Source organism: Diabrotica virgifera, chromosome 9 (genome assembly GCF_917563875.1).
Source record: "Diabrotica virgifera virgifera chromosome 9, PGI_DIABVI_V3a".
Lineage (NCBI taxonomy): Eukaryota > Metazoa > Arthropoda > Insecta > Coleoptera > Chrysomelidae > Diabrotica > Diabrotica virgifera.
In genome coordinates, this window is record NC_065451.1 from 156,710,596 (window position 1) to 156,735,524 (window position 24,929).

The 24,929-nt window shown below is 33.2% G+C and overlaps 2 protein-coding genes across 10 annotated transcripts in view; one reads left to right on the forward strand and one right to left on the reverse strand.

Moving 5' to 3' along the window:
• LOC126891728 (uncharacterized) overlaps nt 1-24,929 on the reverse strand; it is an 827,477-nt gene that overhangs the window by 333,928 nt on the left and 468,620 nt on the right. The window lies entirely within an intron of this gene.
• Nucleotides 1-24,929, forward strand: part of LOC126891732 (probable chitinase 10) — a 114,987-nt gene that overhangs the window by 45,169 nt on the left and 44,889 nt on the right. The window contains exons 7-8 of the mRNA XM_050661007.1: nt 17,211-17,428; nt 20,029-20,147. Of these exons, the coding sequence (XP_050516964.1) occupies nt 17,211-17,428; nt 20,029-20,147 (337 nt within the window). The remainder of the gene's footprint in view (nt 1-17,210; nt 17,429-20,028; nt 20,148-24,929) is intronic.

Here is a 24,929-nt window from a genome sequence, read left to right on the forward strand (position 1 = left end):
GACTGATTTTGAACAACATTGAGTATCACATCAGTTTGGGTAAACACTTTCTTAAAAATATGTAAAAAATATTAAATTAAACATTTAGTAAAGTTTTCAAACCGATTGCTTCACGGATCGAGATATCATCACTTGCAAAATTGTCACCTTTATCCCCCTATTGCACACACCATTTTAGACAGCAGCAAAAAATTTTTTTAAGGTAAATATGGGAAAGTATAATAATTTAGACTAGTTTTAGGTAGTTATTTATTTTTAAAAGTTTTTATTTCTTTGAAAAAAAAAGTGTATATTCAGATATACATTGTGCATATATTATTAAAAAAACTGCAATTCTATACCTTAGTCAATACAGATTTTTCATAGACGGTTCTTACGATAATATAAAAAAGCAGGCACAATATCTACAAATAATCTACTAATAATAAAAAAATAAAACTATTGATGAAAATCTAGGAAACAGTTTCTGTCTGGAACAAAACATAGGAAACAATTACATTTAGTGCATTTTACTTTTGTTATTTTTTGGCATTTTTTATTCTTACATCTTCTTGTCTTTTTTTCATAGTGGGGCCAATGGTCCATTCTATCAGAAATACAGTCTGCGTTTGCGGAGACACAAGTTTTATTTTTTTTTATCCAATGATGGTGTACTGCCGGATGGGCTACCTCTTTTTGCTAACTTACTAGCCCAACATAAACATCTGCCTTGAAGTCATATAAAGACAGTTGTTGTTTTTTAGGAATTCCACAGTCATCGCTAGCTCGTCTATACATAAGCCAAGCAATTATGACGCTTATGTCCATTAGATGAAAAAATATTCTAAGATAATATTTTCTCGACCGAATCTTTGTTCGGTAAAGTGCCAAGAGAGAATCTATCAAATCCACTCCCCCCATAAATTTATTATGTAAAATAATAATACTGGGGCATTTTATTGTTATACTTTCCTTTTTTTACGGTCGTACCTCTGGACAGTCGTTACAGGAGAAGCACTGGCAAATGTACTTAGCAATGTCACTGCCTTATTGTCATACCATTTGACTACTCTAAGTGTTGTGCTGTTATGGACAGCAATCTTTTCCACACAACTCCCTTGACCTTGCTTCATTAGCACTTTATCTGCTGGCAGCTTGTTTTCGGGAACCCTGTTTGTACGAACTGTACCCAAACCCTTGATGCCATTTTCAGATAACTTTATTTGCAACTCAGGACTGCAAAACCAATTATCATAAAATAGCAAAAAGTTTTGTTTTTTTTTGGTATGCGTTCAGCTAAGCGAATAACAACATTACTGCTGGCACTTATATCTGGTAAATCGTCTGGTTGCTTATGAGCTCCACAATAAACCTCAAAATCATATACTATGCCGCTCGCAACTGCAAGACAAAATAATTTGTAACCCCATTTCTTTGGCTTTTTGGGATTATATTGCTTTAGCCCGCTACGTCCTTTATAGGGAATAATTTGCTCGTCAACAGATAAATGTTGCTCTATTGGTATGGACTTCATATTGTGCCTTATGGTTTCAATCACGTTTCTTATTTTGAACAAACGATCTGGCGGATTCAATGGTAGTTGGTGATTATCAGCAAAATGTAAATTTTTTTTTATTTGCTCAAATCTTCGTAACGGCATTACATCAGCGACTTGAGAAATTCTACAAGCATTACTCCAATACCTTCTAGTACCTGGTACCGATATCAGTGACATATAAAAACATGCTCCTAAAAACTGTTCCAGATCTTTTGAATCCATAGAAAGTTTCCAGATATATCTGTTTGTGTAGCATACAAATTTGATTGCTCCACTATATAATCTAACAAAGCTTTATCAACTAATTTATAAAAATATTGGACGGGAGTTTTCACTTCAGTTTCATCATGTAGGTGGGCACCCCAAAGAGGCGTTTGAGCTGCCTCATTCTTTGAATTTGTCCATTTCAAATCTATTTTCTTTTTTCCATAATTTGAACGAATGGGAATTTGATTATTTGTTAGGTCTGATAGGGGTAGCGGTAGATCTTCATCATCAGAAGAATCCGCTTGCTGACCCAATTGGTCACCTTCTACTATTTGATCATCACTACTAGATGAATCTAGAAACAGGAATTTACTAAAAAAAGTTGAAAATATGTAGGAAAAACTTACCCTGTAACATATCTGGTAGATAAGTTTCATCTGTTATGCTATCATCGCTTCTATAATCAAGATCACTGTCAATATCTGGTAAAAGTATATGTGTTTCCTTTTGTTTGCCATAAAAACGTGTTGGATCCATAATCAAAATAAAAATACCGAAAGTACAGAAAAATTCAGTCACTATTGCACAGTGTATATTTGAATATATGTATAGTTGTAAAATATGCACTACTACTTCTCACGAGTCGAAGATTGAAACACAAAACACACCTTGCTATTCAAAAGACTTTACAAGACTAAATACTAAATTTCATTTCTATTTTTACCTGCGTAAAACCCCACAAATAATTCACTGAAGTGGGCGGTTCTGCTAGTAACGTCATTAGACAACCCCCTCGATGTTGCCATTTTTTTTATCGCTGTTATTTGGAATTTATATAGAAAACCTACATAATACAGTTGCTTAGACATGTATTTTAGAATATACAATGACCAATTTTGTTTTAAGATCGATATAAACCAATATAGACCAGAGATAATATTTGTATATTTAAATATACATGGTACCATAGAGGGTTATTAATAAAATTAAAAACTTCCAAAAGCTGTTTACGAAGATTTGGTACAGTGAAAACTATCTGAGATTTAAAATTCCAAAAGCTAATTTATTTCATCCCGAGCGCACTATTAGAAGGGTACGTGGCTTGGTACGTGCCTTGCCTGCTTCTGGTGTCTGCCCATCACAGATCGGCAGATTGGTATCTGCCGGACTCTGCCATTCAAATACGGGTGAAATTGTGGTGAAATGTATAATTGGTTGCCTATCGGCTAATATTCCACAGCGCTTCTTACAAGTAAAGGTCGCGTCATATTATAATGCACGTCGCGTTTTCGGCACGTAGCGTTTGCAGACCGGCAATCGGACTGCCCATTCACATTATCATACATAGAACGTTTACGTTGGTTTCAGTTTGGTGCGGTGCAGATGTGTTTATTGTCACAACACATGTTTACATGACAAATTGCCTCGAAAACTACTTTTTAAATTAGACCGGGCAGTATCGTCGCGTCGGCTAGCGAAATTATTCCGATTCGATATTTTTAAACAAACTTACTCAAAAAGAAGTCCTTATAACATATCCACAGGGTGCCGGGCGGTACCGTGGTCGAAAAATTGTTTAAACATTTTTTTTAAACAAATTCACAAAAATATTTTTTTCATTTCGAGCAATATTTTTTTAAATAAACTGGGTCATTCTGGGCAAAAAAGGTCTCTTGTCATTTTTCTCTAAAATTGATTGTTGTCGAGTTACATGCGATTAAAAATTTGAAAAATGCGAAAAGGCCATTTTCAAGGCTTAATAACTCGATTAAAAGTATTATTATGAATTTCAATAAGTGACCAAATCAAGTTTCAAACCCCTTCTTCAAGGTCCCAAAGAGATTTTTGTCATTATTTTACTACAAAGTTGTTATTTTTAGTTATTAACAATTAGCGCTATAGTCCAACTGTATCGTCGCCCCCGTTAGCGAAACTATTTCGATTAGATGTTTTTGCACAAACTTACTCAAAAAGAGTCCTTATAACAAACACATCCACAGGGTGCCTGGCGGTGCCGTTGTCAAAAAATTGCTTTAACAATTCTTATTAAACAAATTCACAAAAATAATTTTTTCATTACGAACGATTTTTTTTAGATAATTTGGGTTATTCTTAGCAAAAAACATATCTTGCAAAAATGCGGAAATGGCCATATAACTCGACAACAATCAATTTTAGCGAAAAATCACAAGAGACCTTTTTTGCCCAGAATAACTCAAATTATTATTAATTTGGGTTTAATTAAATTATTAATAAAAAATTATTTTTGTGAATTTGTTTAACAAAAATTGTTTAAACAATTTTTAGACCACGGCACCGCCCGGAACCCTGTTGATGTGTTATAAGGACCTCTTTTTGAGTAAGTTTGTGCAAAATAATCTAATTACGCTAACGGGGGCGACGATACAGTTGGACTATAGCGGTAATTGTTAATAGTTAAAAATAACAGCTTTGTAATAAAATAATGACAAAAATATCTTCAGGACCTTGAAGAAGTTGTTTGAAACTTGATTTGGTCACTTATTGAAATTCATAATAATAATTTTTAATCGAGTTATTAAGCCTTGATTTTTCGCAATTTTAGAGAAAAATGACAAGAAACCTTTTTTGCTCAGAATTACCCAAATTATCTAAAAAAAATATTGCTCGAATGAAAAAATATTTTTGTGAATTTGTTTAAAAAAGATTGTTTAAACAATTTTTCGACCACGGCACCGCCTGGCACCCTGTGGATATGTTATAAGAACCTCTCTTTGAGTAAATTTGTGCAAAAAATCGAATCGGAATAATTTCGCTAGCGAGGGCGACGATACTGACCGGTCTAAATACTCGGTATCAAATTCAAAGAAATACCTACATAAACAACAAGGGGAAAACGACCCGTATCTGTCAACATCCGAAAAATATTGTTTTCGAATGAACCGAACGCAGACGTAACGTGTCTTATACGCTACGTTACGTGTCTTATACGCACAATATGAATGGTTCAATTTAAAAACCATTAAATTATATTTTTCGAAAACGAAACGCTACGTGACGAAAACGCGACGTGCATTATAATATGAGGCGACCTTAAATCGTAAATCTAGGGACGTCTTGCCGTCCCTGCCGAAGTAGATCTTATAAAAAAGAATTCACACAATCGCAATCGGATGCATGGCTGGGATTATTAATTTGAAAAGTTTCTTACCCGTAGGGATAATGTGTCCATAAATGTGTGAGTCGGCACTGCCGACCCTGACCGGCCGCCACTGGGTCCTGCAAGGGTTAAACGAGGTCAATAGAAACAGTTTTGAGGTTTTCAGGCTTTGTAGCTTGCTTAGATAAATAGCTCAGACTGCTATTTATCTAATCGGCAACAAAAAATGTGCAAAATGTGTGTCACGGCTAATAGGTTAAGGGCCTAGTGAGCAAACACATTTTGAAAAAGTTTCCCAATTAAAAAAAAAAAAGTAGTGTTTTTCTACTCACCCTCCAAACAGGGTGAAAGGAAACTATGCTTCGTTTTGCATTAGTTTGGCTTAGGTACCATTGCGGAGGTCAATAGAAAGATTTAAAAATATATTAGTAATATCTGCAATTATTTTTTTTAGTAAAAAAATATAATGAACATACAAGTTTGGAATTTATATCGTTTATTATGTATGTTTATAAGTATGAAAATATAGAAAGATATAAAACTTTCTTACTTTATGGAACACAAAAGACCCTGTTGGGTGACGGATTCAGGAAAGGGCGATAGGGGCGATCGCCCCCCCCCCTTCAAACCAAGTTATATAATAGGGATTATAAAAACATTCAATTATTCATTTTTTATTTTTCATAGCAATTTAGCCAATCGTCCCCCCTTTTGACGATGCTGGATCCTGCAGGATCCGCCACTGGCTGCGTTGTATTAATTCTCACAGCACAACTTTTGTACTGTTATAACTATAGGAACAAAAAATTACATTGAAAAAAACTGAATGAAACACTTGTCTAAAGTTTTGTTTTTTTAGTCGGAAATACAAAAGTTAATTTGAAATAATAATATCCGACAAGCATTCGTTGTTGGCAATTTGTTGTTTGTTGTCTGCATATCTGATGTTGTCAATAATTTCTCCCACAATACGAACTCCACATTGCCCTTCCAAGGCTTCGTTAAATAATATTTCTTAGTAAACGTTAAATAAATATGGCAATAACGCACAGCCGTGTCTGACACCTCTTTGAATGTAAATTTTGTTTGTTTCTTTGCCGTCTACCAGAATAAAAGCTTCTTGATTCCAAATATGTTGTAAAAGTCTCAAATCTTTAGCATCTATTCCAATCATTTCTAGATATTCAAGCAGCTTATCATGTTGAACCTTATCAAACGCCTTTTCAAAATCTATAAAGCAGACGTAAGTTGGTTCTGTACTTCCCATGATCGTTGAAGTAATGTTTTCATTGTGAATAAAGCTCACCATGTTCCCAATCCTGCTCTGAAACCGAATTGTTTGTTTCCCATTGTTTCTTCACATTTCGGCTTACTTCTATCAAGAATTACCTTAACCCTTAAACGCCCAAGGGTGGGTAAAAAATGTCCACCGAATGCGTATTCTCTTGTAACATATTTATTACCTACGTGTTTAAAAATTTTACAAAAATTATTTATTGTTAAAAAGACAGCCTTTTATCGAATGTTAAATTGGTTCTACAGATATTTTTGAAAATAAAAGTAATAGCTTGAGTTAAATATGGGTTTGCATAAAAGTACACACTTGGTAAAACTTGTTACTAAAGGTTTCTATTTAATTTCTCGTTGGTAGGAACATAATCCACATACTTATCGACATTTAATTACATAATCCACATAATTATCCGCCAATGCTGAAAGGAAGAATGTGGAGAAAATCGACAAATCTGAATTACTGGCTTTCACTGGTATGTTAATTTTGATGTACATTGTAATTTTGTTGTAAGATTTGTAAATTGTTTATATTAATATTTTAGAAGATGCTGTGTTTATTAAGCAAAAGATTCTTAAGTTTAATCCATTTCCAACAACTCTCAATAAATATATTAGCTATTTTCGAGGTGGACATTTTTTACCCACCCTTGGGCGTACATGGAACCTAAAAAAGGTTGGGCGTTTAAGGGTTAAGAAGTAGTTTGAGAGAGTGACTCATGAGACTAATTAGTCTAAAGTCTTTACATAAGCTGCCAGTTGCAAACAAATAGACTTAATACTAGAAGCACCAACATTTTGGCATACCTAGAAGCACCGGAGCAGTCAAGATGACGGGTTTTAGAATTTTCTATCGCCAGTCGTTTTCGTATCGTTTTTTAATAGAAAAAAAACCTGTATTGAGTTAAAACCTACTAACAAAAGTTATTTACTTAATTTAAATAAATTATTTAATTATTTAAGCACAACTTGTAGTAACAAAATTTTTTGGGTGTCCCAATAAGAATGGCTCTCGGCCATATCTCAGGAACCGTTTATAGTAGAGCTTTGAAATAAAAAATTTTATAACAAAAGTTGCCTCAGGAAAAGCCTGGAAATTATTTTCATAATTGTGGGTCCACCGCTAGAGGGCGTAATTGAATATCAAAAATAAAAAAATCTAAATTTTACAAAATTTTCCTAATGAAGGGGCACTGGAAATCCGATTATTGTATTCTTCATCAAATTATGCGCATATTTGATTTAACAAGTTTAACTCTACCTTTGCAAATAAGAGGTGGGGGTGAGTGGGAACCTTGTTATGAAAAAATGGCTGTAAGTCCGGTTCTGCTAAATCAAATTTTGAAAGCTGGGTCTTGTTGAAGACAGATCTTTTTCTTCAATGTAAGCGTGATACTTTTGAACCATCCTAATAAGTAATAAGCCAGCTGGGAGGCGTTATTTAATTTTTTTCATAAATCTAGTTTTCTTTGGAAAATATTAAATACAAGTATGCATTTTTAATCATACTTTATAAAATTAGATTAAATTAGCAATAGAATAGCGAAAACCGCATGTCGATACCTTTTTTCTATCTCAAGATATCTCGAGAAACGTGTAAATTTTATACATAACTGTTACTATCACCGGTAAACTAAGTTAATGAAAAGTAGTGTGCTGTGGAAAAAAACAAAATAACATTTTCCAGATGTCAACGTATAAAAATATAATTAATTAAAACAACAATATAAAGAGAAGCAATACTATTAAAATTAAATATAACACAGAACAAAAAGAACTACTTAGTGACGACCTAAATATTCAAATTGTTACCCATCATACACTACTCTAGAATACATTATCCAGAGAATACTAAACGCCATTCAAAGCATATCGAGAGCAGAAATTGAGACTGCTGTTCAATCTACTCTTGAAAGAGTAAATGTTTGCAACGAAAATGATGGGCAAAAATTTGAACGTTTATGTCATTACTAAATAGTTGTTTTTATTTCTTTGTAATAGGGCTTTTCAACGCTTCTCATTTGTTTCGAGCCTCTGTCATATGCCGTATAATCCGTGTATAATATTAATATACGAGATATGAACGAGGCTCGAAACAAATGAGAAGCGTTGAAAAGACCTAATATACGTTGAGAGATGGAAAATGTTTCTTTGTTGTTTCCATAGCACACTACTTTTAATGAATTATTTCGTTTACCGGTGACAGTAACAGTTATGTTTTTAAATTTATACGTTTTGTAAGATATCTCGAGATAGAAAAAAGGTATTAACATACGGTTTTCGCTATTCTGTTGCTAATTTTGTCTAATTTTGTAATATGGTATTAAAAATGCATGTTTGTATTTAATATTTTCCAAGGAACACTAGATTTCTGAAAAAAATTAAATAACGCCTTCTAGCTGGCATATTACTCAGTAAGTTGGTTCGAAATCATAACTTTTACATTGATGAAAAAGATCTATCTTCAACAAGACCAAGTTTGCAAAATTTGATTAAGCAGAACCGGACTCACAGCCAGTTTTTCATAACAAGGTTCCCACTCACCCCCACCTCTTATTTCCAAAGGTAGACCTAAACTTGTCAAATCAAGTATGCGTAGAATTTTATGAAGAATACGACGATCGGATTTCCAGTGCCCCTTCATTAGGAAAATTTTGTAAAATTTAGATTTTTTAATTTTTGATATTCAATTACGCCCTCTAGCGGTGGTCCCACAATTATGAAAATAATTTCCAGGCTTTTCCTGAGGCAACTTTTGTTATAAAATTTTTTATTTCAAAGCTCTACTATAAACGGTTCCTGAGATATAGCCGAGAGCCATTCTTATTGGGACACCCGGTACAAGACCTACACACAAATTTCTTACATACATAGGTATATGACTTTCACATGTTTTATTTTAGTTTTAGTTCCCAGTTTTCCACTTCTTCTTCTTCTTCAGGTGCTATTTCTGCTACGGAGGTTGGCAATCATCATAGCTATTTTAATTTTTGAGTCAGTAGCTCTGAATAGTTGTTTTGAGCTGCATCCAAACCTCAGCCATGAAATTCGTCTTTTTCGGATGCTTCTTCTGCTATCTACCTCTCCTTGCATTATGAGTCATAGGATGCCATACTTCTCGCTCCACATTACATGTTCGAGATATTATAGCTTTTGTCACTGCCTACGTTTATTATTTGATTGAGATGTTGGATCTCTGATTTGTTTCCGTTTATATTTTCCTGCCCTTAGATGATCTTGTCTTGTCAGATGATCCACAATTCTTCTGCTAACTTAAGTAGGAAAGTTTGCTCAGATATTTGACAACCAGTATCCTATACTGTATCCTATAACAGTAACCAGTTTCTTATATAGAATCCAAGCATTTATTCCTACCATATCTAAGATATTAAAAAAAGCCTGCAACGGCCATCTTCTTGAAGCTGATTTGGTTAAGCACTGTATGGCCATCTGATCTACAACGTCTACTCCGTATTTTGTATGATTGTAGTAGGTAATGGTTTTAGGTTTCTCCTTTTTGTCTATGCCTATTTCAATATTGTTTGAGTATAGAGAACTGAGCGCTAGAACATTTTTGATCATTTTTCTCTGGTAAACCTGGTTTCCCTGGTTAGCTTAAGTCTTCGTGTATGAAAATTTTTAATTTGTATAATTCGTTTTCTTTTCGTTTTTTATTGACGGAGGAATATCCTTTCTTGCTCGGTTTATTGTTGCAGTCCCGCTGGTAGCCATCTTTCTTAATACTTTTTATGTATGGTGACATTTCGGACGGGGTCGAGTTCGCTCCCAATGGTAAGAATTTTACCTGAACTAAAAAAGGTAGAGTCCGAATTGGCTCCCATAGACAAAATTTATTTTACCTAAACATGTCGAAAATATCACCCAGCGTTGTCACTTCTTTCAAATTTTCTCTTTTTGTTAGAAACAGCTACCTTCCTAGAAATATCTATGGGAAAGGAGGAAGACCTAACCCTTCGGTCCTAACTTAACTTTCGGGTATTAGAGTGTAGAGCGCAAACCGGCCGATTTCAGGTAAGAGCGCAAAACGGTCGAGCGCATACCGGCCGACACCGTTAATTTGTGTTAAAATTGCCACATATGCCAATGTTGAACTAAAACAAACTCTAAAAGTATTTGTCTAAAAGTATAACTTTCCTATAAAAAGTCTATATCACTATGTAAATTTCCTAAGCAGTATAAATATTACACGATTTGGCAACAATGTCTAATGTTTCCGCGATTATATGAGAGCCTACCCGCATTCATGCGGGAGCCAATTCGTACCCTTCTAAAATATACCTGAACGAAGCGGAGCGAACTCGACTTCACCCGGCATTTCTTCCCTTATTCATAAATGGGCCCATTAGACCGCTAATTACATGTTCCCCTAGAAGTTGATTGTCTGGTCGTTGTTCATGTTTCCGTAGGTAAGGAAATCCGTGCAATAAATATTTGGACTAGACATTAGCTGTAAGCCAGAATTTCATTCCAAACTTATCGGGTTTATACTCCATGTACTGGGTGAAGTAACATCTTGCCTTTGTGGGAAAAAGCTGCTCGTCGATAGATATATTTTAGCCAGTTGCAGGTGTAGCAAAATATACAATTCTCTATAAATATGTTCCATATTGCCGACGCAAGTGCAAATTTATCTGTCAATCATCGCTCAGATCTGGTACTTCTCCTCCGTAATAAGGACCTCATTTTTTCTAGGTAGATATCAACATATTCAACAAGTACCCAGGCAACCAAGTGACGTCATATAACGTTGAGGAAACGTCAGTTTTTGGATGAATGTAACACGTGTTTGAACATTACGTCATATAGACGTCTTTTGTAGGTGATTTTAAATACGTAAGATTATTGACGTTAAAATTACGTTTAAAAACGTTTTAATTTCAGACAGCCTAAGTCTGACGTCACAAAATTGGTAAATTTCGTTTAGGTATGACGCTAAATGTTCATAAGAAATTTCTTATTTATTGTTTACGCGGTTTGTGTCTTGTGTGATAAAATAAGACTTATCATTTAGATATTTAGTTGAAGAAACGTGTTAATTAAGAGATTTTTAATGCCTTTTTGCTCAGTGAGTTAGTTTAATGCAGTAATTCTTCTTGACAACTATTTGAGGTTATGTTTATTTGTTTTTAATTAAGCGTTAAATGAAGATATTAAGACAGCGTTAAATTAAGATATTAAGTATGCTGTATAATTTGTTAATAAATTATTTATTAGTTTCACATATATGTTGTTTCAGTTTTAACACAGTAAGTAGGTATGTATAGGTAACTAGTGAAAATTCTATATTGTGAGGGCTGGTACAATCATGCAGAATCAATGTTGCTTCTAGCGCACAAGCGATCTTAATCAAGTGGTAGTATATCTTCGACACATGGGAAGTAGGCCGAGAAGTTTCATGTTACCTATATTTTATACTATTTTGAAACATCTGAAAGAGGTCACTTTTTGAAAGTATTAACGACGTGATTTTACCGACGTATAAAGGTCGTCATCTTTTTGACGTTTGAAAATCGTCACAATTATAACGTCAAATCGATGAGACAAATACACGTGATTTTCAACGTCACTACTACGTCATGGAAACACGTCAATTGGTCATTTTTATGACGTGTTATCTACATTATAAAAACGTCGTTTGGTTGTCTGGGTAATTACGCTAAGTACCTACCTGCAAAAGAGAACTTGTAATCCTTAAAAAGATGTAGCAAAGTCCTAAATTTTTAAGTTTCTAGATTCTAGAATAACTAGTAATACAGAGGGTCAAAAATAGAAAGCAGTCAAAATGACCACCCTGGCGTTTCTAGGTAGGTATATATTAACACATCTCAAAAGGAAATTACACTAAGTACCTGTAAAGGAAGAATTATAACCCTCAAATGGATCTAGGAAAAGTCCTAAATTATCAACTTTCTAAAACAACTAGGAATAAGTAATACAAATGGTCAAAATTAGAAAGCAGTCAAAATGACCGCTCTGGTGCTTCTAGTGTTAAACCAAATCAAAATACTTACAAAATACATTCTTTACGGTTTTTGCTATAAATTTTAAAGAACCGTTTGGATTGACATGAAATTTGGCATACCCATAGCTAACATGGTAACGAAAAAAAGTGATATTGTGGCGATGTGTGCTTTTGCCCCGGGGGTGACTTTCACCCCCTCTTGGGGGTGAAAAAATATATGTCCAAGATAAGTCCTGAAATGGATAAATTAACAAATTTTAAGCAACTTTTGTTCTATAGAGTTTTCTCACCAAGTCAATACTTTTTGAGTTATTTGCGAGTGAATATGTTAATTTTTTAACAAAATAACCACGTTTTTAGACAGCTTTTAGCAAATCATTCAAAAAGTAAGTACCTACTTCATCGAAAAAAACATTCTTAGCAAAAATATAGCCTGTCAAAAAGTGCAAAAAATGGTGTACGTATGAGATCCCTACACCTAATAGAACCAGAGTTATAGATAATCAAAAATAGGTTCATGTTCGCCAAATTCCAAATGGAATATTTCAATGTGAAATATCAAAATAACTAAGCACTTTTTGGGGAATACTCATTAGAACTTTTTTAAAGTATTTTAAAAAAGCTTTACTTCTGTTTTTATAAAAAAAGTTACTAGCATCAAATGTAAGCAAGTTACGCTCAAAATAAAGTTGGTCCCTTTTGTTTTGGCACAAAAAATCGGGAAGATCTACCCCTAATTAGCCACTTAAATGAAATTAATCATTGCCGCTTCGCAAGTTGCTTTAATTATGTTGTGTTTATATGATCTATAAGTTTCATCGATTCAAAGTACATCCTTATTTTTGAAAAAAATTGGTTTTAAAGTAAAATTTTTAAAATTTTTAATTTAAAAAAAAAAATTTTTAAATAACTTAAAATCTGTTAGAGATACCAAAAATCTCAGACAATAAAAAAAGTCGGTTTTGCTTTTCTGAATATTTTGTATTTTTTTTCTGTAAGACAATAATTGGTTAAGATTTGGTATATCTCAATTTGCATACACTCCTGATTAGGGAATCGTTCAAGCCCTTTTAACTACAGCCCTTTGAAAAATAAGGACGTTAAACCTATGAAACTTACAGATCATATAAACAATACATACACGAATAAAGAAACTTGTGAAGTGGTAACGATTAAGTTTATTTGAGGTGCTAATTAGGGGGTGATTTTCACGATTTTAAAAAAAAATGGGACCAACTTCATTTTGAGCGTAACTTGTTTACTTTTGATGCTAGAAATGTTTTTTATAAAACAAAAATAAAGCTTCTTTAAACACTTTAAGAAAGTTGTAATGAGTTTTCCCCAAAAAGTGCTTCATTTTTTGGTTATGTCACGTTAAAATATTCGATTTGGAATTTGACGAATATGAACCTATTTTTCATTAGATGTAACTCTGGTTCTACTACGCATAGAGAGCTAGTATATACATCATTATTTTTACTTTTTTACAGGCTATAGTTTTGCTGAGAATGTTTTTTTCGACAAAATACTTACTTTTTAAGTTATTTCCGAAAAACCGTCTAAAAACGTGATTAGTTTGTTAAAAAATGAACATATTCACTCGCAAAGAACTCGAGAAGTATTGGCTTGGTGAAAAAAACTCTATAAAACAAAAGTTGCTTATAAATAATCAGTCTATCGACTACCGGACTTATTTTGGACATATATTTTTTCACCCCCAATAGGGGGTGAAACTCACCTCCAGGCAGGGCAAAAGCACACATCGGCACAATATCACTTTTTTTCTTTGACTTGTTAGCTAGGTGTATGCTAAATTTCATGTCAATACAAGCGGTTCTTTAAAATTTAGAGGTTTTGCAATATTTTACCGTTAAAGAACGTACTATAGGCGAATATCCATTTAGCTATCCCTACAGATCTCGATCTAGTTAATTGAAATGTATGATTTTTTTATCCTTTATGCAAGTTAAATAGCTAACACTAAAGTTGGGCTAAAACCTAAATGAAATGTAGCTCCAAAGACAAACTCAGAAGAGAGAATTATTAGAAAGAGCACTGACTATATCCATGACAAAAGGGGATGCAAAAAATCTGAAAGTGCACTAATGATTAAAAAATAGGCCTGCCTCTAAGGTTCGATGCACATTTGCGCGTTTTCAAGCTGCATGCACGCTGAGAGCAAGATACGTACGATCGCTAGCTAGTGCAGTCATTGAAGTTTTTTAGCTCAGAAATTTTTTACTATAGTCGGTTCGCAAAACTCAGACACAATTGGCTAGTGATTTTACTAAGTATTTTTACCAATTTCGTAAAATTGCCAAAAAAATAATTACTAAATAGTTAATAATTACTTAATAGTTAGTAATTTTGCCAATTTTGTCAAAATTGGCCAAAAACAAAAAAAAATACCTACTAATAAAATCACTAGCCAGTTGTGTCTGAGTTTAGCGAACAGACTATATGAACCGATTTACATGAAATTTTTTAATTAGGCTTATCCTACCCTTAACTTCAAAAGTGATATTAACCCGAACTCCGTTTTCACCCTGGGGGTGGTTGCCACCCCTTTTCGCTGGTGGAAATTTTTTTTTTCAAATTAACCTCGGATATAGATGGAAAACCTCATTTTAAGCAACAAATGTTGGATAAAGTTTTTTCAAAAACCCAATATTCAAGTTATTGGCAATGGAAAATTCGGAATTTTTTCACGATTTTCAACAGTTTTTTGCAAATATTTTCAAAAATATGCATTTTAGCAATAATATTATACAGAACAAAATTATAGCAAGTAAAAAAATAAACAAATTGGTTTTTTAAAAAGTGCTCTAAGTGCAATACTAAACGAGATATTGAAGATCAAAGCCGTTTTTTATTTTGTGTGAAATTTAATCGACGTATTCAGTGCCATCTAGCGGAGAGCGAATAAATTTTATTCATGCTAATGAGAAAGGATTTTATAGTGCTTAAAATAAGATTTAACATGAGCACTGTTAAAAGTTTTGTGTACGTAAAATGAGTGAGCTGTAATGAAAAAAAGAGGAACATCTAGTAATGTTTTTTTTAATCAATGGATTTCGTAAGTGCCATTTGCACCAAAATTAAAATTAATGGTATTCCGTCTAGAATCAACTTTAATACAAAGAGATTGATAGATTCTAGCAGTTTCGCTGCTTTGCAACACATATTTTTTGAAAAAACCACGATTTTAAGAAAAAAAAATTCGAATTTAAAAAAAAAAACACTTTTTTTTCGTAATATCTCAAAAATAATGAAAGATACGTAAAAAAGTGTAATTATAAAAAAATAGGTTTTTTTTGACAAAAATTCTGGTGTCTTTTTTCCCTCTCACACAAAAATTGACGAAGATATGAATGATTAAAGAGCGCGCGGTAGCTCAACCACAGTCTCTCTCGAGCCCTTTAACCCTTCACCGTTTCAAAATAAAAGGTCTCTCACTACATATTATACAGAAAAAAGTTGTAGCGTCTTGAATTTCCTTAAAAATGGTGTTTCATAAGTTGTGATCCCTTCAAAATTGAAGTAGTTATGACCCAAAAACTAAATCATACATATTCAATGTTTTAATTTAGGGATAGTTTTAAGGGTTAAACAACTTGAGCATATGATTTTTCAGCATAGCTTTTTCGAGAACGTGGAACGATATTTAAATCCTTTTTAATTTATGAAAAGAAATTTTTTATACAATTTTTAATCGAGGGGTTCATTTTAAGGGTTGAAAGGCGTTACCAATTAAATAATTAAGATAGAGAACGTAAAATAGTATTTACTCTATATTTAAGTCTTCTTGTCAAACCAAATTAATTTTTTGTAAATTTTTTCTATTTAGGGGTTGTTTTTAAGGGTTGATAAAGGGGGTTAACAATATGATAATTAAGATAGAGAACGTAAAATATCATTTTTACCCTATATTTAAATCTTTTTATGTCATACTAATTTAATTTTTTGTAATTTTTTTCAATTTAGGGGTTGTTTGCAAGGGTTGTACGGTTTTCAAGGGGATGAAAATAAGTTTAACATGAGGTTATTGTGTTAGAAAACACTGCACAATGTCACTCTTTATTATTAAACACGTTTTCTGGCGATAAAATGGCTCAATGTCAATTTTTCCATTAAGGGGTTGTTTTCACCCCTTAAAAATAAAAAACGGAGTTCAGGTCAATATCACTTTTGAAGTTAAGGGTAATACAAGCATAATTCCAAAATCTCATGTAAATCGGTTAATAGTAAAAAATTTCGGAGGTAAAATAGTTATTTATGAAACAGTTCGTGAAGTATGCTTTTTGCGAACGCACGCGATATTTAGAGCACGAGCGACAACGGAGCGAGTGCTATACATCGCGTAAGTTCGCAAAAAGTACTTCACGCACAGTTTCATACAATATTTTATCTACTATTCGATAAACAAATAAAAAAACTGTAACTCTTCGTCACTGGAATTAATTTCTATTCTACAATTTTTAGAACTTTGACATTTAAATATCCTAACTACTTTCAAACCACAAAACTGTCAAAAATTTTATTTTAAGTCATTGCTTATATCGTCATCACCATGACAACGTGAAAGTTAAGGATATTTGATTATATGAAAGTGTGCCAAAAAACCCATTGAAAGTGTGCAAAAAAGTAAATCCCATTTAAAATAACTTCACGCACACTTTAAACCCTTCACGCACTGCTATCTATAATGACAGTTTTCACAAACTAAAAACTTATATATAATATGACATAAAGTAGAAAAACCTATTTTACGCTTCAATGACTGCACTAAGCGATTCAGCAGTACCTACATGAGTTGAATTTATTCACTGCACACTCGAACTGAACTGCAGCGTGCAAGCTGCTTGCAAGTTACTTGCAAGCGGCGTGGACCGAGAGCACGCCAGTTTCTGCTACACCGCCACGTGCACGCTGCTTGAAAACAAGTCAGTCGGTTTGGCATTATGTGATGAGCAATCATTCAGCAAGTGAAATATTATGTACAATGATAATAATTATTTTGTGTGTAGTGTAGAATTTTTTAAAATTTCTTTTAGATTTACTTAAACTGACAATGGATTTAAAAAATAAAAACAAAGATTTAAAAGTGCTGATCAGCGTTGGTGGTAGCAGAGCTAGTTACTCATTGTTCAGAAGTCTCTCCGAAAATAGTGTAACACAAGAATCTTTTTTGCGTAATGCCGTAAAAATAATACGAACCTACAGATTTGATGGATTGGATTTTTCCTGGATGTTCCCAAAACATAGTGACAAGGTATTTGTTTTTAATAAAATGTATAGATACGTGTTCATAGGAGAATATAATAAGGTTTTTAAGACTCTAGTACACAATGGACCATGTGTAGGCAAGCAGAATGGGACATCTGAGCGTCGCCGTTTCGGCGGGGCCATTTGGGCGTCAAGTCAAGTGTACGTTAGCCGTTTCGGCGTCGATATAAAAAATATAAAGAATTTTCTAAAATTAAATCTACATCTTCTATAATTTTTTAATTATAACGCTAAAGTCACCCTTCTCACAAACATTGGCGCACTGTAAACTAACGTACGGCGAAGTGCACGGTTGAGTTATTTTAATGTAATTCTTTAACTAATGGATTAAATGAAATTTTACAAATTGAACACGAAAGAAGAATAATTAAGCTATCTTATGGTTATAATAGAAAGAAATAAAATGTATGGGCATAACTACGGTATGGGCGGAAATTGAGCCTTACATGAATTTTGTTTAAAAATGATTTAAAAATGTGTAACTAATACAGTTTTTCTTATAAAACTCTCTGTTTTGCACAACTTACCTTTCAAGCATCTTACTAAATGATGTTTCATTCAAAAAAAATCTCAAAAATTTAATTAAAATGATATGACGTGTCAAAAAATGTAATTTTTGAAATCTTCGGAGTTTTATAGAATTACCACAATTTTAAGACGCTATTACTCAAGTTTGAACAGATCTATTACAGTTTTATAAGTTCTTTTTTAAAGCTTAGGATGTAATCTCTAAAATGCACTAAATTATTTTACTTTAGAAGTGAAATAAACTATTTCTTTTTAAGAAAATTAAGAAAGATAACAACAATGTAATACAAAAACCGAAAATTACCAGCTAAAAAATGTTTGTACAACGTGATCAAAACTTTTTTCTGTAAAACTTACCTAAAATTCATTTAATAATAAGCTTCAACAATAATAAATGTTCAGCAAAAAAAATTGTTTAGCTCTTATACAGTATGTCTGCGTAACTTGGAACCTATTGATAACTTTTTTATTATAATTTTTTCGAAAAGAAGTTATTCTTTATAAAATACTCTGCATCGTATATAAACTAAGATGCAATCATCAAATATAAAACTTAATTAATGTTATACGAGGTATGTCAAAAAATATGAATTTCACTCAAGAGTAAAGTACCATTACATTTCACAATATCGAAAATTGTTATTAAGAAAAGTTGTTTGGAATTAAAAATTTTGTTTTAGTGTTCAATTACCTCCTTCTAATTAAAATATTGTGAATAATAAAGGCACTTAACTCTTAAGAAAAATTCATATTTTTTGCATACCTCGTATAAAATTAAAAAAGTTTGATGTCTGATAGTTGTATCTTAGATTTTAGACCAGGGAGAGTATTTTTTTTCGTAAAAGTGATAATAAAATAGTTATCATAATTGTAATAAAATGATTATGAGTATCGGTAATTTGAGAAAAAATTGAATTTTTTTTTTTCGATTAGAATGATGTAATTGTATATTTAGACATAGTTTCTAATTTCAAACAACTTTTCATAATACCATTTTTGATATGCTGGAATATAAAGGTACTTTACCTACTCTTTAACGAAATTAATATTTTTGACATAACTCGTATAAAATTGATAAAATTTGATATCTGATGGTTGAGTTTTAGATTCTTGACTATTCAGAGCATTTCATTAAGAATAACTTTTTTCGTAAAATTGATAATAAAAAAGTTTTCCATGTAGTTCCTAGCTACGCAGACACACTGTATAAGAGCTTCTGTATACGAATTTTCAAATTGCAGTGCCATATTCGGATTCAGCATAATCAAAAACAAAATAGAAACATATTTGATCAAAGTAAAATGATGAATTTAACGATATTTTTAAAATTATTTATACAAAACCATTGTTATTGTTTAAACAATTAATAAAAAATTAGCGGCCAAATCAGCGAGTAGACGTTTTTACTTTAACATGTATATAAACTAACAAAAAAAGTTTTGGAAAAATATAAGCTTGTTTGAATTTTTCCGAAACAATGAATGTTTTCGTTCCAATTGCAATCTCCTAGAGAAAACAAGAGCAGGTTTGTCAAAATGACAGTGATTATTTCTCTATGTTGCCTAATCAGTTATTAGTTATAATATTTTCGGTTTCTCGTTTTAATAATATTTTATAATATTTATAAAATAATATTTTATAATATTTATAATATTTATAATATTTTTATAATATTTATAATATAATATTTATAATATTTGTAATATTTATAATATTTTTATAATATTTTCGATAATCAATTTTAGTAGTTCCAAAGTGACAAAATCTAGGCATGAGATAAAAAAGTTTATTTGAAGAAAGTGTATTTTTTATTCTTCTTAATGGCGGTACAGGCTCGTTTGTGTAAAATTTTATTTAATTATAGAGCAATTTCCACATACTAACATATTTCTCAAATTGGGCTCTGTACCGCCATTCTTTACTATATTGTTATGAATATGAGAATATGTGTGCCAAATATCTCAATAAAATATTCAAAATTGAAGCCGCAATATTGCAAGGCGTTTTCCGTTTTGATAACGAGGTAATGTAGTCTTTATATGAACTTTTGAATTTTAGGAATATATTTACCTCTTGAACCAAATTAAACGTGAGTTTGAACATCATGGATGGCTACTGAGTGTCACTGTATATCCTAGATTGAAAAAAACTGGATACGATCCTCAAGAAATGGATAGGTAAATATGTTATATCTCTATATGGCAAAGTAAACAAATAACAAATTTATTATACTATGGTAGTATGGTTTTTATGGCATAGCTGCTAATTTCCAAAGTAATGTCATTAACCACTGAAAAATAATTTTAAAATTATTTGGAATTTCCCTGTTGTAAATGTTGCAGTAATTTCGAAAATCAATAATGTTGGTATCCACATGATCTGTACTTCAATACTTTCTGTCTTATGTAATATTCTATCTAACTTTACACGCCTATAGCTTTAAGGTATTGAACGTTCGAGTTCGTTTTAAAGTCCCCAAAAGAAGACCCCAGAGAAAAGTCATGTCTCTAAATCCATCAAAAACTAATGACTTCCCACAAAACCTAGAAGAAGCTCTTTCTTTAAACCAAGTAGAGAGTGACCCTGAGAGAACTTGGATCTATCTCAAAGATAAGGTAATCGAGGCTACAAAAGACTGTGAGGCAGCGGTTTTCACTGGCCGTAAGCCATGGATATCCGACAATACGTGGACTGTGATTCAACGCAGAAAAGAACATAAAACTAGATACGGAACAAACGATGAATACAGAGCGTTATCGAGAGAATCAGAAAACAGTTCCGAAAAGATAAAGCTGATTACATCTCTTAAATATACAGAGAGATAGAGAAACATGGCTGTCGAAATGAACCGAGGGACTTATTCCAGAAGATCAAACTCTTTACCAGAGAATTTAAACGTCAAACGTGGTCTGTAATAGATAAGGATGGTAATTTAAAGACCAATACTGATGAAATATTAGAAACATGGCGAAACTACTGTGGCGAGCTATATAAAAATAACGAGGTATCAGCAGAAAATCAGTGGCCTTCTGACTAGCCTAGAAAGCCTACTGTCTTACTCGCTGAAGTCAAAGATGAAATTACATTACTAAAGAGAAATAAATCCCCAGGAATTGATTCAATACCATGTGAAATACTACAGTTACTAGGCGACAAAGGATTACATATCATCCATTCCGTCTGTGTCGCTGTTTTTAATTCAGGAAAATGGCCAACTGATTGGTGTACCTCAATTTATATCCCACTACACAAAAAAGGAACTACTACCAGATGTGAAAACTACCGCACACTGTCACTAATAACACATGCTAGTAAAATATTGTTGCATTATCATCAAAAACAGACTAAAAACCTATCTACATTACCAAATACCTAAGAAACAAGCGGGGTTTGTAAAGGGTAAAGGTACAAGGAAACAAATCCTGAACCTGAGACAACTCATTGAAAAGTCTAGAGAATTTCAAGTAACTATGATTATATGTTTCGTTGACTACCAAAAGGCATTTGATTGTGTAAGCTGGATAAATCTTTGGTCAATTTTAATAGAAATGGGCGCACCAATGCACCTGGTGACACATATTAAAAATCTGTACCAGTCTAATATAGTGACAGTACGACTAGATCAGAAGTTCTCAAACCAATTTAAGACCGATAGAGGTGTTAGACAAGGATGCGTGTTGTCACCTGACTTATTTAACATTTATGGTGAACATGTCATGAGGATGTTTTTAGAAGGATGGGCCGGTGGAGTAACAGTAGCTGGTAGGAAAATCTCCAATTTAAGATTTGCTAATGACACTACACTTATAGCAGCAAATGAGTAAGAAATGTTTGATCTTCTGCGAAGAGTTGAGTATCAAAGCAATAAAGTTGGTCTGAAAATCAATAAAGCTAAGACTAAAATAATGGTGGTCGACAGATTCGACACTATTCAACTGACTAACATGTTACAGGAATACCAGATAGTAAACACCTTTGTCTATCTCGGGTCTAGTATAACTAACGATGGTAACTGTGAAGCAGAAGTTCGGAGACGTATTGGTATGGCAAAACATGCGATGAGTCGCCTAACTAAAGTATGGAAAGACAGATCTATCTCTCAAAATATGAAGATGAGACTGGTAAATGCCCTTGTATTCTCAATATTTCTATACGGAGCAGAAACTTCGCGCATGCGAGCGCCAAAAAATTGATGCTTTTGAGATGTGGTGCTGGAGAAGAATGCTACGCATACCTTGGACAGCTCATAGGACAAACGTTTCCATTCTAAACCAACTCAATATTAAAAAAAGGCTGTCCACAATATGTCTGCAAGGAATTCTGCAATTTTTTGGTCACGTGGTTCGCAGAGGTGACGACAGTTTGGAGAGATTAATTGTTTTTGGAAACGTTCCGGGGAGAAGATCAAGAGGACGATCACCAACTAGATGGTCTGACCAAATAAAGCATTCAGCTGGAAACTTATTCTGCGAGGCTCTTAGAGCAGCTGAAGATAGAGACCAATGGAGAAACATTGTTAGCAATATTGGAAGAAATCACGATCCTTAGTAATGGGGAAACGACAAGGAAGAGAGAGATAGCTTTAAGGTTTATTGCTGTATTATCTCGCCATCGATCGAGGTCGTTCACGTAGTTTTCTTTCCGTTGGGGTTTCTTCTACCTTATAGGAGTGGGGATGTGGCGACCCCACCGCCTAAAGATGGTAATCCTTTGCAGTCAGCCCAAGGTAGCAAGTAGATACTCTTTTACGACCCCGGTAGAAGACAGATCTACTAAATCAGATCTGTCTTAAGCAAGCCTTGATTTTCTCCACAGTTCCCTGCCAAGAAAAAGTCATGTCCTAACCAAACTTTTTCATCAAATTCGTACATATCCATCTCACATCCTAACCCACTACCAATACGCACAGTCCCGCGCGGTAGTAAAACGGTCCTCTAATCATGTATGGAGCTGAGGATCACCGGGTTAAACTAGGCTACCATAGACGACAACTAATGTATATTGCTTCATATAATGTGGGAACAATGTTATCGGAGTCTAAATTGTTCGAAATAGAGAAAGTTAAAATCAATATAGTGGGACGTAATTGGTCTAAGAAAAGTTAGAAGAAGAGGAGAAGAACAATATACTCTTAAATTTGGCCACTTATTCCATTTCAAAGGAGAAGACGATTCGTCGAATGGTGGAGTTGGATTCATCGTACACAAACAACATGTACCAAACATACTAAAAATAGAAAGTGTAAGCTCTAGTGTATGCACCAATGACAAGCCACTAAGATAAAGAGATTGAAATTTTTTTTGAAGATATTAGAATAGCCATGAAAATTACTAAGAAGTTTTATACTCTGATAACATTCGATTTTAATGCTAAACTGGGAAATAAGGAAGACAAAAGTGAAAACGCACTAGGAAATTACGGGTGTGGCCGTAATAAGAAATGAAAGAGGGGCCATGCTTGTCGATTTTTTACACCAAGAAAATTTGTTTTCTAAGAACTCATTCTTTCAAATAAAGCCCCAATAAAGTGAACGTGGAAAAGTCCAGACGGTTTCACAAAGAACGAAATAGATTTTATCATTACTGAGAAGAAAGAAATTGTATACAAGATGTAACCGTTTTAAACAGATTTACAATTGGAAGCGATCACGGATTCATACGAGCAAAAATTATGTTTAATTTAAAGAATTGACGAACAAAAGTGATAAAATCAGACAAGCGTAAATGGACCCCGCCCGAAAATACAGACCACTTTCGTGACATTATTGACCACAATCTTCAACAAATCAACGACGAAACAGAAGTCGAAGTTTTAAACGAAATTATTGTAAAAGCTCTTAAAGAAGTGGAGTAATTGTGTCCTAAAACGAAGAAAAAACGAAAAAATAAGTTTTAACACTAAAAAGCTTATGGAAGAAAGGATACTAAGGGACAGGTATAACACAAACTACGCATAATTTAGTCAACTCCGTAAAACAATAAACAAAGAGATTGGAAAAGACATAAGGCAACATAGCATGATAGATGTCACAAGGGTGATAGAGGCAAACAGAAGTATGAAAGTTCTAAGACACAATACGCACATGTCCACCGGAAAAGAGAGCGTACATAAGTTAAGAAATAAACAAGACGACATTGTGACTGATAAGGAAGAAATAGTGAAGACAGTAGAAGATTTCTACAGACAACTCTATGAAACAAGTGACTACGATGAAAGACGCTCCTTGCCAAAAATAGAAAAGCAAGGGTCAGAATTAATGCCGAACATAACTATTGACGAAATTAAAAATGCGTTTCAAAAGATGAAGAACAATAAATCTCCAGGTGAAGATAACAGAATGACTGAAATCCAAAAACTAGGAGCAAATAAACTTTTACTAGCACTTGCTAAATTGTTCAATAAATGTCTGTGCGAACGATAACATTAACACAGTGGAACAACGCGGAAATCATCTTACTTCATAAGATGGTAGATATCAGCGACCTTAGAAACTACCGTCCTATTACCTTGTTGCCTTTTTCTTCTTCAGGTTCCTTCTCCTATCGGAGGTTGGAAATCATCATCGCTATTTTAACTTTATTAGCCGCACTTCTGAACAATTCTAATGAGCTGCAACCGAACCACTCTCTCAAATTTCTTAGCCAGGATATTTTGCGTCGTCCTGGGTTTCTCTTCCCTTGTATCTTCCCTTGCATAATTAATCTAAGTAATACGTACTTCTCGCCCCTCATTATATTACCCAGGTATTGAATCTTTCTAATTTTAATAGTTTTTATGACTTCACATTCTTTCTTCATTCTTTGTAGAACCTCTATATTAGTTACTTTTTCAGTCCACGGTATTCTGTGGATTCTCCTGTAGCAACATCTCAAAGGAGTTTAATTTTTTGATTTCAGACTGTTTTATTGTCCACGCTTCCATGCCGTATAATAAAGTAGAAAAAACGTAACAACATAGCA